Source organism: Pelophylax lessonae (assembly GCF_965119305.1).
Source record: "Pelophylax lessonae genome assembly, chromosome: 1".
Taxonomy (NCBI): domain Eukaryota; kingdom Metazoa; phylum Chordata; class Amphibia; order Anura; family Ranidae; genus Pelophylax; species Pelophylax lessonae.
Window position 1 is genome coordinate 594,288,623 of NC_138768.1, and position 16,920 is coordinate 594,305,542.

Sequence of the window (16,920 nt, forward strand, 5' to 3'; positions counted from 1 at the left end):
AGCGCGCGCGAGGGGGGGGGGGAAGAGAGAGCGCGCGCGCGAGGGGGGGGGAAGAGAGAGAGAGAGCGCGCGCGAGGGGGGGGGGAAGAGGGAGAGCGCGCGCGAGGGGGGGAAAGAGAGAGAGCGCGCGCGAGGGGGGGGGGGGGGGGATGAGAGAGAGCGCGCGCGAGGGGGGGGGGGGGATGAGAGAGAGCGCGCGCGAGGGGGGGGGGGATGAGAGAGAGCGCGCGCGAGAGGGGGGAAAAGAGAGAGAGAGCGCGCGCGCGAGGGGGGGGAATGAGAGAGAGCGCGCGCGAGAGGGGGGAAAAGAGAGAGAGAGCGCGCGAGGGGGGGAGAGAGAGAGAGCGCGCGCGAGGGGGGGGGAGAGAGAGCGCGAGGGGGAAAGAGAGAGAGCGCGCGAGGGGGGGAAGAGAGAGAGAGCGCGCGAGGGGGGGAAGAGAGAGAGAGCGCGCGAGGGGGGGAAAGAGAGAGAGCGCGCGAGGGGGGGAAGAGAGCGCGCGAGGGGGGGGGAAGAGAGAGAGAGCGCGCGAGGGGGGGGAAGAGAGAGAGAGCGCGCGAGGGGGGGGAAGAGAGAGAGAGCGCGCGAGGGGGGGGGGGGGGAGAGAGCGCGCGCGCGCGCGAGGGGGGGGGGGGAGAGAGAGCGCGCGCGCGCGAGGGGGGGAGAGAGAGAGCGCGCGCGCGCGGGGGGAGAGAGAGAGCGCGCGCGCGCGCGCGAGGGGGGGAGAGAGAGAGCGCGCGCGCGCGCGAGGGGGGGAGAGAGAGAGCGCGCGCGCGAGGGGGGGAGAGAGAGAGCGCGCGCGCGAGGGGGGGAGAGAGAGAGCGCGCGCGCGAGGGGGGGGAAGAGAGAGCGCGCGCGCGCGCGAGGGGGGGAGAGAGAGAGCGCGCGCGCGAGGGGGGAGAGAGAGCGCGCGCGCGCGCGCGAGGGGGGGAGAGAGAGCGCGCGCGCGCGAGGGGGGGAGAGAGAGCGCGCGCGCGCGAGGGGGGAGAGAGAGAGCGCGCGCGCGCGCGAGGGGGGGGGAGAGAGAGCGCGCGCGAGGGGGGGGGGAGAGAGAGAGCGCGCGCGAGGGGGGGGGGGAGAGAGAGAGCGCGCGAGAGGGGGGGGGGAGAGAGCGCGCGCGCGAGAGGGGGGGGGAGAGAGAGCGAGCGCGCGAGAGGGGGGGGGGGGGAGCGCGCGCGGGGGGGAGAGAGCGCGCGCGCGCGAGGGGGGGGGAGAGAGAGCGCGCGCGCGAGGGGGGGGGAGAGAGAGCGCGCGCGCGAGGGGGGGGAAGAGAGCGCGCGCGCGAGGGGGGGGAGAGAGCGCGCGCGCGAGGGGGGGAGAGAGAGCGCGCGCGCGAGGGGGGGGAGAGAGAGCGCGCGCGCGAGGGGGGGAGAGAGAGCGCGCGCGCGAGGGGGGGAGAGAGAGCGCGCGCGCGAGGGGGGGGGGAGAGAGAGCGCGCGCGCGGGGGGGGGGAGAGAGAGCGCGCGCGCGAGGGGGGGAGAGAGAGCGCGCGCGCGAGGGGGGGAGAGAGAGCGCGCGCGCGAGGGGAGGGGGGAGAGAGAGCGCGCGCGCGAGGGGGGGGGAGAGAGCGCGCGCGAGGGGGGGGGAGAGAGCGCGCGCGAGGGGGGGGGAGAGAGAGCGCGCGCGCGAGGGGGGAGGGAGAGAGAGCGCGCGCGCGAGGGGGGAGGGAGAGAGAGCGCGCGCGCGAGGGGGGAAGAGAGAGAGAGCGCGCGAGGGGGGGAAGAGAGAGAGAGCGCGCGAGGGGGGGGAGAAGAGAGAGAGCGCGAGGGGGGGGAGAAGAGAGAGAGCGCGAGGGGGGGGAGAAGAGAGAGAGCGCGAGGGGGGGGGGAGAAGAGAGAGAGCGCGAGGGGGGGGGGGAGAAGAGAGAGAGCGCGCGGGGGGGAGAGAGAGAGCGCGCGAGGGGGGGGGGAGGAGAGCGCGCGAGGGGGGGGGAGAGAGAGAGCGCGCGAGGGGGGGGAAGAGAGAGCGCGCGAGGGGGGGGGAAGAGAGAGAGCGCGCGCGCGAGGGGGGGAAGAGAGAGAGCGCGCGCGCGAGGGGGGGGGGAAGAGAGAGAGCGCGCGCGCGAGGGGGGGGGGAAGAGAGAGAGCGCGCGCGCGAGGGGGGGGGGAAGAGAGAGAGCGCGCGCGAGGGGGGGGGGGGGGAAGAGAGAGAGCGCGCGAGGGGGGGGGGGGAAGAGAGAGAGCGCGCGTGAGGGGGGGGGGGGAAGAGAGAGAGCGCGCGTGAGGGGGGGGGGGGAGAGAGAGAGAGCGCGCGAGGGGGGGGAGAGAGAGAGAGAGAGAGAGAGAGAGAGAGAGCGCGCGAGGGGGGGGAGAGAGAGAGAGCGCGCGAGGGGGGGGAGAGAGAGAGCGCGCGAGGGGGGGAGAGAGAGAGCGCGCGAGGGGGGGAGAGAGAGAGCGCGCGAGGGGGGGGAGAGAGAGAGCGCGCGAGGGGGGGAGGGGAGAGAGAGCGCGCGAGGGGGGGGAGAGAGAGCGCGCGAGGGGGGGAGAGAGAGAGCGCGCGAGGGGGGGGAGAGAGAGAGCGCGCGAGGGGGGGGAGAGAGAGAGCGCGCGAGGGGGGGGGAGAGAGAGAGAGAGCGCGCGAGGGGGGGGGAGAGAGAGAGAGCGCGCGAGGGGGGGGGAGAGAGAGAGCGCGCGAGGGGGGGGAGAGAGAGAGAGAGCGCGCGAGGGGGGGGAGAGAGAGAGAGAGCGCGCGAGGGGGGGGAGAGAGAGAGAGAGCGCGCGAGGGGGGGGAGAGAGAGAGAGAGCGCGCGAGGGGGGGAGAGAGAGAGCGCGCGAGGGGGGGGAGAGAGAGAGAGAGCGCGCGAGGGGGGGGGGAGAGAGAGAGAGCGCGCGAGGGGGGGGAGAGAGAGAGAGCGCGCGAGGGGGGGGAGAGAGAGAGAGCGCGCGAGGGGGGGGAGAGAGAGAGAGCGCGCGAGGGGGGGAGAGAGAGAGAGAGAGAGCGCGCGAGGGGGGGGAGAGAGAGAGCGCGCGAGGGGGGGGGAGAGAGAGAGCGCGCGAGGGGGGGGAGAGAGAGAGCGCGCGAGGGGGGGGGAGAGAGAGAGCGCGCGAGGGGGGGGAGAGAGAGAGCGCGCGAGGGGGGGGAGAGAGAGAGCGCGCGAGGGGGGGAGAGAGAGAGAGCGCGCGAGGGGGGGAGAGAGAGAGAGCGCGCGAGGGGGGGGGGAGAGAGAGAGCGCGCGAGGGGGGGGAGAGAGAGAGCGCGCGAGGGGGGGGAGAGCGAGAGCGCGCGAGGGGGGGGGAGAGCGAGAGCGCGCGAGGGGGGGGAGAGCGAGAGCGCGCGAGGGGGGGAGAGAGAGAGCGCGCGAGGGGGGGAGAGAGAGAGCGCGCGAGGGGGGGAGAGAGAGAGCGCGCGAGGGGGGGGAGAGAGAGAGCGCGCGAGGGGGGGAGAGAGAGAGCGCGCGAGGGGGGGGAGAGAGAGAGCGCGCGAGGGGGGGAGAGAGAGAGCGCGCGAGGGGGGGAGAGAGAGAGCGCGCGAGGGGGGAGAGAGAGAGCGCGCGAGGGGGGGGGAGAGAGAGCGTGCGAGGGGGGGGAGAGAGAGAGAGAGCGCGCGAGGGGGGGGAGAGAGAGAGAGAGCGCGCGAGGGGGGGGAAGAGGGAGAGAGAGCGCGCGAGGGGGGGGAAGAGGGAGAGAGAGCGCGCGAGGGGGGGGAAGAGGGAGAGAGAGCGCGCGAGGGGGGGGAAGAGGGAGAGAGCGCGCGCGAGAGGGGAGTAGAGAGCATAAATATGACAGAAGTGAGAGGGAAAAAAAGGAAATAAAAAAAAAAGGAAGGGAAGAAGGAAGGAAGAATAAAAAGAGAGATATTATAAAAGTAAGAAAGTAGAGGAAGCAGATAAAACATAAATGAATGAGGCTTATAACCCCAAACAATAATGTACACACTCACTCACACTACAGTATATATAAAGCAGAGGAAGCAAACAATACATTGGTTCCAATTGATGGATCCTGTGCCCACAAACTATGATGAAGCCATATATGATTATGTGATAAAAGTATAGTACTCAGGCTATGTAGCCATGATCAGGCATGTGACGTAGACTTGTAAATAGAGCGATCTGTAGATCCATAGAAAGTAGATGGAGGCACTCACCCAGAAGATGACATTGAAGGCGAATATAAAATACTTGATGCAGCAGCTGACCTCAGGCCCCTTGTAGTGTTTCCCGGACATGGTACATGTAGGCAGCTCCCCGGGATGTGTGCGGTGGAGATCAGGACTCAGAGCCCGGGAGGGAGCCAGGTGGAAGCAGTGATGCCAGGCCTGTAGCCCAGGAACAACCAATCACTGAGTAAGCCGAGGCTGCGATTGCCGAACAATCTGCTGCTGCCTGCTCGGGGCTGAGGAGCGAGCAGTGGACGAGCAGTGGGCGGTCAGTGTGCGGAGAAGGAGCCCGCTCGCTGTCACTGTATACAGATCATTCCTGGGAGTTGAGTGATGCCGATCATGTCAGTGACAGATGCACGGTGCTCCGATAGCAGAGAGTATGACAGCTTAATCCATCCCTCCCAGCCGGGTGATGTAGCGGATCCAGACTGATAGGAACAGACAGCAGGAGCCGGCTTCCCTCACAGACACTCCCCCTCGTCAGTGCTGTCATGAAGAACACTCCGCCCCTGCCCCGCCCCCTCCTCCTCCCCCCTTGCCAGTCAGTACAGGTCATCTAGGGCGATGCTTACAATATAAGACTGCCTAACCTGAGGCAGAGAACCTGTACTAAGCACTGATCATTTCGTCAGCGGCATCTTTACAGTGACGAAAACGAAACAAAAAGTACAGCAGATTTTCGTCCACTGACGAAAATCAAATCCGTTTTTGTTAAAGAGGAAGTAAACCCTCCTCTGCAAGTTGTACCTATAGGCAAGCCTATGATAAGGCTTACCTATAGGTACTATAAATACCTCCAAAACATGCACCGTTTAGGACAGGGGTGGGGAACCTTTTTTCTGCCAAGGACCATTTGGGTATTTATAAAATCATTCGGGGGCCTTACAAAATTATCAACTTAAAAATGTGCCTGTTATATTTGGTCAAACATTTTAATTAACTCACCCCTAATGTGATGGCTGCAACTGCTTCTCTTTGGTGAGGTGTGTGATGTTAGCTGGTATTGATGATGTTGCTACTTGCAACTGGTTTTCCAGATTTGCGTCGGTCAGTCTGTAGCGCAGTCGAATCTTTGTGGTGGTAAGTTTTGAAAAGAACTTCTGGCGGGTACTGCTGGTGGGTATAGCTGGCTGGTACTGCTGGTGGGTACAGGTGGCTGGTACTGCTGGTGGGTACAGGTGGCTGGTACTGCTGCTGGATCAGGCTGGTAATGCTGGCTTGTACGGTGCTGTGGGTACTACAGGCTGGTACTGCTGGGAGTACTGCTGGCTCAGGCTGGTCCTGCTGGCTTGTACTGTGCTGTGGGTACTGCTGGCTGGTACTGCTGTGAGTACTGCTGGCTCAGGCTGATACTGCTGTGGGTACTGCTGACTCAGGCTGGTACTGCTGGCTGGTACTGTGCTGTGGGTATCGCTGGCTGGTTCTGCTGGCTCAGGCTGGTACTACTGGCTAGTACTGCTGGCTCAGGCTGGTACTGCTGTGGGTGCTGCTGGCTGGTATTGCTGTGGGTACTGCTGGCTCAGGCTGGTACTCTTGGCTGGTACTGCTGTGTTTAATGCTGGCTGGTACTGTTGTGGGTACTGCTGACTCTGGCTGGTACTGCTGTGGGTACTGCTGGTTCTGCTGTGAGTACTGTTGGCTCTGGCTGGTACTGCTGTGGGTACTGCTGGCTCTGGCTGGTACTGCTGTGGGTACTGCTTGCTCTGGCTGGTACTGCTGGTTCTGGCTGGTACTGTAGTAAGTACTGCTGGCTCTGGCTGGTACTGCTGGTTCTGGCTGGTACTGTTGTGAGTACTGCTGGCTCTGGCTGGTACCGCTGTGGGTATTGCTGGTTCTGGCTGGTACTGCTGTGGGTACTGCTGACTCTGACTGGTACTGCTGGCTCTGGCTGGTACTGCTGTGAGCACTGCTTGTTCTGGCTGGTACTGCTGTGGGTACTGCTTGTTCTGGCTGGTACTGCTGTGGGTACTGCTTGCTCTGGCTGGTACTGCTGGTTCTGGCTGGTACTGTTGTGAGTACTGCTGGCTCTGGCTGGTACCGCTGTGGGTATTGCTGGTTCTGGCTGGTACTGCTGTGGGTACTGCTGACTCTGACTGGTACTGCTGGCTCTGGCTGGTACTGCTGTGAGCACTGCTTGTTCTGGCTGGTACTGCTGTGAGTACTGATGGCTCTGGCTGGTACTGCTGAGACTACTGCTGGCTCTGGCTGGTACTGCTGGCTCTGGCTGGTACTGCTGTGTGTTCTGCTGTCGGGAAATGCTGGCTGGGAGAAGTGTAGCGGTGCCGCGCTGGAGGAAGAGGCGATGTTTCCTGTATTGGTCACAGGCGGAGTGCATTTGATATCACTCCGCCTGTGACTCACTCAGACTGTCAGAATGGAGCCAGAACTATACAGGAAGCATTGGCTCCATTCTGACAGATTAGCTGAGAGACACAGACTCAGCTGCATGGGGGGGCCGGACCAAATGACTTTGAGGGCCGCATACGGCCCCCGGGCCGTAGGTTCCCCACCCCTGGTTTAGGAGATATTTACCTTACATGCAGCCAGTGACATCACTGGCGCATGCGCTCTGAAGGAACGGCCGTTCGTGCCATTCCTTCAGAGACCCGTGTCGCGGCATCAGATGGCCGGATGCCGCGATCCCGGAAGACGGTCGACTGGACATGTCGCCCGTCATACAGGTAAGCGGGAGGCACGGCGGGGGCTCGTTCTAAGGTAAGTATTTCATAATGAGCTAGTATACTAGCTCATTATGTGTTTCTCTTACAGGTTGCAAAAAGAAGAGAATTTTTTTTTTGTTCAGGTTTACAACCTCTTTAATGAACAATAAATGTGAGGCAGGAACGTTTACCCCCGTGAATTAACTTCCAGTTTTCACAGAGCTCTGCCTTCTTCCGCTCCCAGCAAGCCAGTGATTTGAAGAGAAGGTGTTCACCTCTTCACGGATATCTCCTCATCCGTGACGACTGCCAGAGCAGCAGTGGGCATTTCTAGGCAGGCCTCCTGAGACTATCACACTCCCGGGATAGTCTCATTTACACAATTTGTCACGTTACAACCCAAAACGCAGGGCTTTTTTTAAGCGGGAACGCGGGGGAATGCAGTTCCGGAACCTCCAGTCTGAATGTATGCAATGGCAAAGGGATGCTGGGGCAAGTGGGGTGAGCTGAAGGGCCTATTAATGCTGGCTGCTGGGGGATCTATTGTTGCTGGGGTGAATCTATTGTTGCTGGGGTGAATCTATTGTTGCTGGTGAGCATTTTGTTGTGGTGGGGCTTTTTTGCAGAGGAGGATTTATTGTTGCTTGGGGGAACTATTGTTGCTGGGGGCTATTGTTGTTGGGGGGGAGGTCTATTGTTGCAAGGGAGGATTTGTTGGGGGTCTATTGTTGCTGATTGCAGGGGATCTATTTTACTGTTTTTTCTATTGTTGCAGGGGCAGATTTATTGCTGCTGGGGGATCTATGGTTGCTGATTGCAGGGGATCTATTTTACTGTTTTTTCTATTGTTGCAGGGGCAGATTTATTGCTGGTGGGGGATCTATTGTTGTTGGGGGTCTATTGTTGCTGATTGCAGGGGATCTATTTTACTGTTTTTTCTATTGTTGCAGGGGCAGATTTATTGCTGCTAGGGGATCTATTGTTGTTGGGGATCTATTGTTGCTGATTGCAGGGGATCTATTTTACTGTTTTTTTCTATTGTTGCAGGGGCAGATTTATTGCTGCTAGGGGGATCTATTGTTGTTGGGGGGTCTATTGTTGCTGATTCCAGGGGATCTATTTTACTGTTTTTCTATTGTTGCGGGGGAAGATTTATTGCTAATGGGGGATCTATTGTTGGGGGGGTCTATTGTTGCTGATTGTAGGGGATCTATTTTACTGTTTTTTTCTATTGTTGCAGGGGCAGATTTATTGCTGCTGGGGGGTCTATTGTTGTTAGGGGTCTATTGTTGCTGATTGCAGGGGATCTATTTTGCTGTTTTTTCTATTGTTGCAGGGGCAGATTTATTGCTGCTGGGGGATCTATTGTTGGGGGGGTCTATTGTTGCTGATTGCAGGGGATCTATTTTACTGTTTTTTCTATTGTTGCAAGGGCAGATTTATTGCTGCTGGGGGATCTATTGTGGGGGGGGGGTCTATTGTTGCTGATTCCAGGGGATCTATTTTACTGCTTTTCTAGTTATCATTCACAAATTCCATAGAAATTACCTAGAACCACTACATGATACTTGGTTCTGTATTCTTTAAGCCCCGGTTCACACTTATGCGAGTGCGGGGTTCGCATGTAATGTCAGAGCGCACTGCTCCTTCATTACATACGATCGGCTGTGCAGTGCGAGTTTAGCCATACACTTTGTATGGCTAAATTCGCACCGCACCCGCAGCAAACTCGCACAGGACCCTTTTTGGCAGCCGCATCAGGATCAGATCGCACAGCGGTTCACACTTGTGCGATCCGATCCTGTGCGAACTGCAAGATCGCACTGCGATATGCGATCAAACTGGGGGTGTCGTTAAGATTACATTGACACCCCCAGCGTATCGCATATGGCAGTGTGAACTGCCGGGGGTGCGTTTGCGATGCGGGAACAGGCTGCGAATTCGCAGCCTTCCCGCATTGCATAAGTGTGACCCGGACCTAAAAGGGGGGTAGAGGGTGGAACCAAAGGACAGCGCTCGGAGGTGTGTAGGGAGTGGAGACAGGGGGTGACTCAGAAGAGGGGAGTACCTGCACCTATTCTCGGAGAAAAAAAGCCCTGCCAAAACGTAAAACGGAAAATTTATATCAAATACTTACCGTAATTTTCCTTTCCTGATGGACTCCATGGCAGCATACGTATCGGGTTTGGCCCCGCCTCCAAACCTACCCATAGGACCTCACTCCCATAAATCTTTGCTCCTGTTCAGCACACGTGTTCTGTAACTATCCTCCACAGAAATCCGGGAGGGAACTCCTGCTGCCATGGAGTCCATCAGGAAAGGAAAATTACGGTAAGTATTTGATATAAATTTTCCGTTTTCCTGACAGACTCCATGGCAGCATACGTATCGGGAAATAACTCGCCGTACACACAGGGTGGGCAGGTGCTGAACAGAAAAGTTTAATGCATTTTGTCAAACAGACAGGACTTGCAAACCAAAATTCACAGACGAAAGAGCCGCTGGCTCAACACAGTAATGGGATAGGAACGTGTTAATAGAGGACCACGACGCTGCTCTGCAGATGACTTCAGGAGCCACATGTCTGGATACTGCCCAGGAGGTAGAGATGCTCCGCATCGAATGAGCTGTAACTACTGCTGGAGGGGTCAAGCCCTTAGCCCTATAAGCCCACTGGATGGTCTGGATGATCCAAGAGGAAATGGATCTCGTCGAGGCTCTTGAACCTTTGTTCTTTCCATAGAAGGTAACAAAGAGATGTTCTGATTTTCTGAAAGAGGAAGTGGCATCTAAATATTTCTTAATACATTTTCCAACATCCAGAGGATGAACCAAAGAATCTTCCTCTTCTTGTCTAAAGGTTGGTAACACTGTTTCTATGTTTTCATGGAAGACAGAAGTCCTTTTTGGTCTCGCATCCAGCATGGGAATGAGCACCACTCTGTCAGGAAAGAATGTTAAGAAAGGCTCTTGTGTCCCAAAGGACCCAATTTCCGACACTCTTTTTGCTGAGGTTACAGCTACCAGAAACACTGTTATCAGTGTAAGCTCTCTTATGGTCAAAGAATCAGACTTGTCTTGAATCTGACCCGCCAGGAAATCCAGAACTAGTGGCAGATCCCACTTGGGAAACCTGGGTTTTCTCTGAGGTCTGATTCTCACTGCCCCTTGGAAGAACTGACGAATTAGGGCATGAGTGGCCCAGGAGATCCCTGTAAAAGCGGAAATAGCCGAGACCTGGACTCTGAGCAAACTCACTGATAGAGGCAAGTCCAGACCTGATTGGAGAAAGCTCAATACATCCTGGATCTTATTTGAAGATTGAGGATCAGGCCTTGTAGTCAACTGTGCAGAAAATTTTTCCCAGATTCTCTGATAAACCCTGTTCGTTGAGCTTCTTCTAGCACTAAGCAGTGTCGAGATTGCCGTTTCTGGACAGCCTAAAGCCTGTAACCTCCTCCTCTCAACATCCAGACCCTGAGATGTAGACGGTCTGGGCACGGATGGAGTACAGACCCCTGGGACAACAGATCCGGTCTGAAGGGTAGCGGGATTGGGTCTCGGACACTGAGTAGCGTCAGAAGGGGAAACCATGGCCTGTTCGGCCAGAAGGGAATTACCGCCACTACCTCCACTGGCTCCGACCTGAGTCTCCGAAGAAACTGTAGCACAATCGGAATTGGTGGGAAGGCGTATGCCCTGTGGAATCTCCACTGATCCGAGAGTGCATCTATCCCTGATGCTTGTGGATCTCTGAATCTTGAATAGTACCTCGGCAGTTTGTGATTGCAGGGAGAGGCGAAGAGGTCTACCTCTGGAGAGAGCCCCAATGTTAGGATCCAGTCGAACGTTTCCTTGTGAAGGGACCACTCGTTGTTGTCCAGATCCACTCTGGACAAGAAGTCTGCTTTGACATTCTGGACTCCTGGAACATAAACCGCTGAAAGATTCGAGAGATTTTTCTGTGCCCAGGACATAATCGGCTCCACTTCCCTCAATAGGGACCAGCTGCGTGTTCCCCCTTGCTTCCTGATGTATGCCACTGCTGAGGTGTTGTCCAGACGCAGCATGACAGGTTGGTCTTTTGTCAGGTGAGAAAATGCCCGAAGAGCTTGGAATGCTGCTCGGAGTTCTAGTATGTTGGATACTATTCCTCGAGTGGAAAACTCCCACCTGCCCTGTGCCACCTCCGACAGACAGTGGGCACCCCAGCCTATGTTGCTGGCATCCGAGGTAACCACTACCCACGGAGCTGGCTTCAGAGAGTGGCAGTTCAGCAGGTGGTCTCTGCCCAACCACCAGGGGAGACTCGCTCTCATTGAAGGGGTTAAGAAGATGCGTTGATCCAGATGCCACGTATCCCATTGCTGAAGGAATCCCTTCTGAAAGGGTCTCATCCTCCACAGGGCCCACTTCACCATGGGGACTACTGCGACCATAGTCCCGATCACCTTCAGGCATTGACGTGCCTGAAGATGAGAGGATGAGAGGGCAAAGCGAATCCTGTCTCGAAGTGTCCCTATTTTTTCCTCTGGAAGAGAGATAGTCGCCTTCTCTGTGTCGAACAGAGCGCCCAAGTAGATCAGGGACTGAGTTGGAATCAGGTGACTCTTCTCCTTGTTGAGTAACCAACCAAACTTCTGGAGAGTGGACACGACCTGCTCCAGATGAACTAATAGTTGGTCTCTGTCTTGGGACAACAGGAGGAGATCGTCCAAATAGTGGTGAAGACAGATACCTTTCAATCTCAGTAGGGCTACCACGGCCAATAAGATTTTTGAAAAGGTCCGTGGAGATGTTGAGAGCCCGAATGGGAGACAGATAAACTGAAGATGTAATCCTCCCACTTCGAACCGGAGAAACCTTTGAAAATCTTCGTCCACAGGGACATGAAAGTAGGCGTCTTTCAAGTCGATGGACACCATCCAATCTGCCGGCTGGACTGACTGCTGTATGGACAACAGGGTCTCCATTTTGAACCTTTCTTTTTTTATGAATTTGTTCAAGAAGGTCAAATCTATTACTGGTCTCCATGATCCGTTCTTCTTTTGGACCAGAAAGAGCGGAGAATATATTCCTTGGCCTCGCTTGGACTCTGGAACGGAGATGACAGCCCCTTGAGCAATGAGAGCTTCGACGTAAGAAAACAAAATCTGACGCCTTTCTTCTAGGAATGGTATGGCAGTAGGCAGGAACCTTGAGCCTGGCCTCTCCTTGAAGACCCACTTGTGGCCTGAAGACACCGTCCTGACGGCCCAGGGGTCCTGAATCGAAGCCGCCCAGACATGCCGGAAGGAGCGTAGACGCGCACCCACCCGACATGTCTGAGCGGGCCCACCTTCAAAAGGACTTAGTGGGCTCACGGTCCCCCGAGGAGACATTCTTTGTCGTCTTCCTGGAAGACTGTCTGGATCTCCAGTTCCGGTTGAACTCCCGACCAGGTCTATAAGAACGAGCTTCCCTGGCCCGGTCAGGAACAAATTTTCTGGCAGGCTGTCCTTTCTTGACGTTGAACTGGCGCCGATCCTGGGGAAGAAACCCAGACTTACCGCCTGTAGCCCGGGTTATGGCCTCGTCAAGTTTATTCCCGAAAAGGGAGGACCCCTCAAAGGGAATACGGCACCAAACTTGCTTTGATGCCGGATCCGCAACCCAAGGGCGGAGCCAAAGAGCTCTCTTAGCTGTGACCGAGGACAGCATAACCCTTGCCAATAGACGGATCAGGTCTATGGAAGCCTCCCCAAGGAACGACGCGACCAGCATAAGCTCCTGGATTGGAGCGCTTCTGGCCACCTCCTCCGACACCGATCTGACCGATTCGTCTACCACATCAGCCCAAGACTCCATGGCTTTGGATAGAGCGGCTAAAGCCAGGACTGGCTTACAGGCCATACCTGCTGTAAGGTAGATTCTTTTCAAATCAGAGTCCATCCTTCGGTCCAACGGGTCTTTAAATGAGACCGTATCCTCTAAGGGAAGGGTCACGTGCTTGACCAGTCTCATGACTGCTGCGTCAACTAGAGGAGGAGACTCAAGATGTTTCACATCATCCTCTTTGAAGGGGTAAAGTTTAGCCATCTTGGATACTAAGGAATTCTTTCGTTCCACCTTTCTCCACTCCTCCAAGATAATTTCACCCAACTCTCCCAGGAAGGGAAAATTAACACGCTCCTTATTGAGCTGTTTAAAGTACTTCTTCTGCTTGGGAGGGGGAACAGCTGACTCTTCCCAATTTAAGGTCTCTCTGACCGCTTTAACCAGGGAAGGCACCAAGGCATATTCAAAACCCAGGCAGGGATCCTCATCTTCAGAGTCGCTACCTGACAAGAGCATCGACTGATGGCTTGTGTGGGCCGACTCGAAATCTTCCTGTACCTGGAGTGCTACAGGGGAAGGGCTTGGGGAAGCCGTTGCAGTGTCTTGAGAATGACTGACACCCATCTCTGCCAAAGAGTCCTTTACTACTCTCTTGACCAAAGCCTCAATGCGTTGATCGGAAGTATCCCTTTCTCCCGCAGCCTGGGAGAAACATCTGTCACAGAAAAGCTTCCTCTCCGGGACACTAGCGCCACAGCCCCTGCAACCTGCTTTGTCAGGTCTCCGTGCATGGCTGGCTGAAGTAGACGCTTTGCGATGATGTGAGCCCGAACGGGACTTTCCTGTAGAGTGCCGGTGGCGAGAGCTCGAGCGCCTTTCACTTCTTTGAGAAGAGTGCCTAGTCTCTGAACGAGGAGGGCTGTAACAAGAGAAAAAACAGACAGGAAGCTAGGAACACTTAAGTTCCTACCCCCACCCCCTATAACCCACAACCCCACCAAGAAGCCCCAAATACCTGTTAGGGGCGGGCTGACCACCGGAGGGCAAAGTAGCTTCCATTCTGATGCTGACCTACAAGAATGAGCCGGACAGCATGTCAGAAAAAACCAGCAAAGCGGGGGGGGGGGGGGGGTTGCTCCCAAACTGGGGCCAGTACTCACCAGGAACCAAGGTTAGCAGGCAGAGCGGCAGAGCACAGCAAAACGACCACAAAACGAACGGTCTTCGTATGTGTAACACCCAGTATCAGCAGTGTGTACAAACACAACACTGCTGACAGCTCTGGGGTTTAAATATGGCGCCTGGTGACGTCATCAGCGATCGCCACCGATGCCAGCTCACTGCGCATGCGCCGTGCTTACACTGCGCCTGCGCGAGAACCAAGCCTCGTTCCCGAGGCGCCGCACATGCGCAGTAGCGCGCACCGGAGGCCGGTCAGGAAGTGAATCGCTGACCGGCCCCGGACCACTAGCCACCAGGGAAAGCAGGAGAAAACCAGGTAAGACATAAAGGCACTAGCAAGCAATAATATAAACAAAATAGCTGCCATGGAGGACTTTGTACTCACGAACCGCAGATCACCAGGGATGGATGCACACACCGGACTTATCTCATTCTTAGGGTACCGGCCACCCGCAGCAGCTGGGCTTTTTGGCCAAGGCTGCATACATCTTCGCCCCTACTCCATACCCCGCAGCAGCTGGGGCTTATTGGAGAGCTCCATACCCGACTGGTAGAGCCATCCATCACCCGGAATCCATCTTCAGGTAGGATATCAGGTAATCCTTTGGAGGACAAAAAAAGAACACGTGTGCTGAACAGGAGCAAAGATTTATGGGAGTGAGGTCCTATGGGTAGGTTTGGAGGCGGGGCCAAACCCGATACGTATGCTGCCATGGAGTCTGTCAGGAAATGTATTTTATTAGGATTTTATGTGATAGACCAACACAAAGTGGCACATAATTGGGAAGTGGAAGGATATGATAAAATACTTTGTAGAACCACTTTTCGGTGCAATTACAGCTGCAAGTCTTTTTGGGTATGTCTCCTCTGGGGATGGGTGAGCGGTTCGGCCTGAGCATGAATCCCAACCCCCACCCCCCACCCCCCATAAAGGAATTGTCTAAAATTGTCTCTTGTTATTATTTTTTTACACTTTTCTAGTGAATGGGTAGGGGTACGATGTACCCGATATTCATTTACGTAGTGAGGGGCCGGGGTCTGGGGGCCCCCATGTTAAAGCTATTAAAGGATTCCGATAAGCCCCCCGTCCGCAGACCCCCACAACCACCTGCCATGGTTGTGGGGATAAGGCCCTTGTTTTTGGGGTGGGGGGCATTTAAAGGGCATGTGGCCTGGTATGGTTCAGGAAGGGGGGGCTCTCGCTCACCCCCCCCCCCTCCTTTCCTGACCTGCTAGACTGCATGCAAGGATAAAGGTCTGGTATGAATTTTGGGGGGGACTGACTGCCATTTCTTTTTTAATTTTGGCATGGGATTCTCCTCCAAATCGATACCAGACCCCAAGGGCCTAATATGGACTGGGGGGACCCCGTGCCTCTATTTTTTTCAATAGCCAGGTGCCACCAATTCTAACCGCGATTCATTTTTATTGGGATTTTACTCATTTTTTTTTACTCGTGTAGCAGGTTTTCCAGGCCTGTGGCCTGATGTGGGTCTACCATCGGTACCGGTCACCTCTCCAGCCCATGTGAGCTGCGACCCTGGGTGTGAGCACTGAGACATCGACAACTCCGGCATCTTTGTTTGTTGTTTTATTTGATTTAAAGGGGATGGGAGAAGGGAATGAGTGGGATACTCCTTTAGGCTTCAACTTTATACTCTTTGTTCCTGAAAAATGCCCGTTGGCGCTTCCTTGACGCCGGCCGGCGCCAGCCAACGCTCACTAACTCTGAGAGCACTCTGTCCCTCAATAGAAGTGCTGAATCCTCGACTTAAAGTCCAGAAGATACAGGACTGTGAATTGTAGAACTGCTGACACTGCTGCACTGCAAAGTCACTGAATACTTCCCTCCCACCTTGCACTGGCTTGAGGTAGTATTTTGTAGGATTCTGGAAAAACTGCAACTTCCAACTGGCACACTCTGTACAATTCAGGGCTCAACTGCAGGTGCCCCCTTTAACCTTGAACTCTTCAGGGTCCACTGACTATGTACCCCCTCTGTCACTTCAGGGTCCTCAACCTAGATACCCCCTTTCACCACTAGCTGGCACTGGATCCCCAAACCTCCACCGAGGTGGTCCCCTCTAACTTCAGGCAGACCCCCAGGGGCAATCCTCAGTACTCACGACCTGTGTAGGCTTTCCTGGGACTGGACCCCTCTCGGCATACCGGATCCCCTCAGCTTAGTTCAGCACTCTCTGGATCTGCAGGCAACACCCCGACATCCTCTTCCTCAGACAGGAGACATTGTGTCATGCACCACCCCCAAACCTATACCCACTCCCAGAATCCTTTGCAGCATAATCTGTCTTCTGGGGTAGTTACAAGCCTGGATGTGTCCCCTGATTGGGTTTCCTCCACTGCCCTATGAGAAGCCTCTCACAGGAGCCAGTGGGGAGACTCCCCCTTCAGCAGGCACACCTGGAAACCATGACATCCTGACTAAGCAAATCACAGCCCTGCTGTTAGGCAGACAAGGCCCACTATACATTTACCTAGCACCTACCTGTAGAGTGCTACACTCAGTTTTGCTGCAGCATGTTTTATGCATGGTTCAGATATGCCACTTTACAAGCACAGGCACTATATTTAAAGGAATGTTTCATTTTTATTGTTGCACTTTAGGCATAATTAAAATCACTGCTCCTGAAAAGCAATTCTTTAAAAAAAATGTTATTGATACATGTCCTCCAGGACAGTAGCCAGACCCCCATACCCCTTTTATGGCCAATTACTTGCATATAAGCCTTAAAAATTGACACTTTTTCTTCTACGATTGCCATGTTTTTGGCTCCATCAATCTTCCCATCAACTCTGACCAACTTCCCTGTCCTTTCTGAAGAAAAGCATCCCCACTACATGATGCTGCCATCACCATGTTTTACGGTGGGGATTGAGTGTTCAGGGTGATGTGCAGTGTTAAGGGCCATACACACTATAAGATTTTCTAAAGACTTTTTCCTTCAGATTTACCTTTTCTATGTAGTGCAAGGGCCTGCCAGATTGCATACAAATTGAAAGTGTTTAAGTTTGACCTCATATTATCTGGTTTTGGTAAATCTAAAGGAAAAAGTCTTCAGAAAATCTTATAGTGTGTATGGCCCCTTTCACACATACGGTCCGTTCAGTTCATCAGTTCAGTCATGTCAAAATGTATCAGTT

General features: G+C 55.8%; 1 protein-coding gene across 1 annotated transcript in view; it reads right to left on the reverse strand.

Annotated features, from left to right (window-relative positions):
* The window catches only part of TSPAN5 (tetraspanin 5), a 249,636-nt gene extending 245,236 nt beyond the window's left edge, over positions 1–4,400 (reverse strand). Inside the window, exon 1 of the mRNA XM_082244134.1 lies at positions 4,085–4,400. Within this exon, the coding sequence (XP_082100260.1) occupies positions 4,085–4,165 (81 nt within the window). The 5' untranslated portion in view covers positions 4,166–4,400. The remainder of the gene's footprint in view (positions 1–4,084) is intronic.
* Positions 4,401–16,920: the final 12,520 nt, after the last annotated feature.